General features: G+C 43.1%; 1 protein-coding gene across 1 annotated transcript in view; it reads left to right on the top strand.

Annotated features, from left to right (window-relative positions):
• The first annotated feature begins 324 nt into the window (after positions 1-324).
• Positions 325-2,306, top strand: part of MS4A5 (membrane-spanning 4-domains, subfamily A, member 5) — a 40,408-nt gene continuing 38,426 nt past the window's right edge. Inside the window, exon 1 of the mRNA XM_006899902.1 lies at positions 325-462. Within this exon, the coding sequence (XP_006899964.1) occupies positions 325-462 (138 nt within the window). The remainder of the gene's footprint in view (positions 463-2,306) is intronic.

Below are 2,306 nucleotides of genomic sequence, written 5' to 3'. Positions count from 1 at the left end.
AACAACAACAACAACAACAACAACAACAACAGCTCAGGACAAGGCAGGTGTCAGAGCTGCTGTACATAGGGTTGCTATGGGTCACAGGTGACTCAACAACACATAACAACAACGGTTGATCAGGTCTGGACCTTGAATCCTCTAGCCGTCTTGGGATCTTGGCCAGTCCTGAGGTTCCGTGGCTCTGTGATTCTATGGTTCCATATTCTAAGACCAATAACAACAATGCCAGTGCCCTACGAAGCTTGGCATGGTACAACATGATCTAGACAAGAATACCAACCAAATAAGTCTCTGTCATTTGAGCCCTTTAGCTCCACCGTCATGAATACACGTTCTGCAGAGAATCCTGTAGTGCTTCCTCTAGAAGTCCATCTTTCAAATCTGCAGAAAGCAAAAAAACCCTTTGTGCCCACAAATGCCTTTTCAAAAGCATTGGCTTCAAAACTGAAAATCTTTGGGGTAAGTAAAGGTTGTCTTAATGATGCTTTAATGAGGAGGAAAGTGAGAAGGGAGAAAAATGTAGCACATGTTTTAAGGCGGGAATTAATTTTGATGTTCATTTCCAGTCAGTTCAGGAAATACTAATCACATATCTGTGCCACCAAAATCTGAGACTCTAATGAAGAAAATCGAAGACAACTAAGCCAAAGTCATTGAGTTCTTGAAGGTCACAAAGTAAAAAAAGAATTATCAACTGATCGTTTAGGAACTACTTCTGGTCAAGTTCACAGAAGAGAAAGTAAGATAAAATGTGGATTAAAACTCTCAAAAAGGCCAGGCTTACTGGTCCAGCAGAGACTGGTGGAATCCCTGATAATATGATGAGGGTGGCACAGGGCAGGGCAGAGTTCAGATCTGTTGTGTAGAGAATCGCTATGAGTCATACTTAAGACCCGTAAGAACAACAGTACGGCCCTTGGTCACTCTTTGAACATGGACCAAAATTCACCCCTGGGGCTCAGCTTCCAGCCAAACAATAGACAGGTCTATAGACAAGAACTTGGAAGGAGGAGTGGCATCCACTTCCATAATAGCTTGCCTCCGGAAACCCTATGAACCTGGAGAGAGGATGAAAGGCACCCAAACGTCGAGGACTCTCCTTCATAGGGTTGCTATGAGTTGCCTGCGACTTGACAGCCCTTAACAACAACAACAACAACATAGACAAGAACACAAGGAAAGCACGCATCCCTTATCAAAATCAACCACCTAGGGGCAAAAGATAAACCCCAGAAGGCAAGTAGTGGTAAGACAGAAGGATTAATAGAGGTGAGAGTTTCAGGGAGAAGTAGGGAAAATGGAATTACACTGTAGAGTTGTAATGCATGTTATGAAACAAAACATGTTTTGTTGTTGTTGTTATGTGCCGTTAAGTGGTTTGTGACTCATACATAGTGACCCTGTGTACAAGAACCCTAAACCCTGCTCTATCCTGCGCCAATCTCATTGTCTCCAACACACCTTCTCGCACAACCCCAACCACTGAATTGATCCATCTCATTGAGGATCTTCCTCTCCTGTGCTGTCCTTCTACTCTCCCAAACATGATGTCCCTCTCCAAGGACTGGTCCCTCCTTGCAACATGTTCAAAATACATCAGATGAAGCTCCAGAATCCTTGATACCAAGGAGCAGCCTGGTTTCACCCTCTCCAGGACAAACCTGTTTGTTCTTCTAGCTGTCTATGGTATATTCAACACTCTTCTCCAGCACCACAGCTCAAAGGTATCCATTACCTTTCTATCATCACACTCTTCTCCAGCACCACAGCTCAAAGGTATCCATTACCTTTCTATCATCCCTAGTCACAGTCCAGCTTTCCGATGCATGGCACACAACTGCAAAGATGATAGTCCATATCAGGTGCACCTAAGTCTCCAGCCTGATGCCAGTACTCTTCCGTACTCTGGAGAGGTCCTTGATGGCTGGCTTTCCATGCGTGAATAAAACCCCAATATGTTTTGCAAACTTTCACTCAAATTACAATAAAAGACAAATTTATGGAAAAGAAAGTCATAAAAATGATACTAGAGAAGTAGAATAGGCAAGCTATCTCTGAGCTGTGGAGTTCTATAGGGCCTTATTTCTCCAATTAAAAGTCAGAACCCATTTTAATAACATACCCCTCCCTGTATATTTGCCTTGGCACCCTCAGTCACAAAATCAAAAGATTAATTGCATTAGGGAAATTTGCTGTCAGGGACTTCTCCAAAGTGCTGAAGAGCAATAATGTCAGTCTAGAGACTAAAGTGCACCAATTCAGTCCTTAGTCTTCAGAATTATTTGCCATGCATCAGAGAGCTG

This window comes from Elephantulus edwardii, unplaced genomic scaffold, assembly GCF_000299155.1.
Source record: "Elephantulus edwardii isolate Elephantulus edwardi_28Jun2011 unplaced genomic scaffold, EleEdw1.0 scaffold00268, whole genome shotgun sequence".
In the NCBI taxonomy this organism is placed as follows: Eukaryota; Metazoa; Chordata; class Mammalia; order Macroscelidea; family Macroscelididae; genus Elephantulus; species Elephantulus edwardii.
The sequence above is the reverse complement of the archived record's forward strand: the minus strand, read 5'-3'. Positions and strand labels throughout refer to the sequence as shown.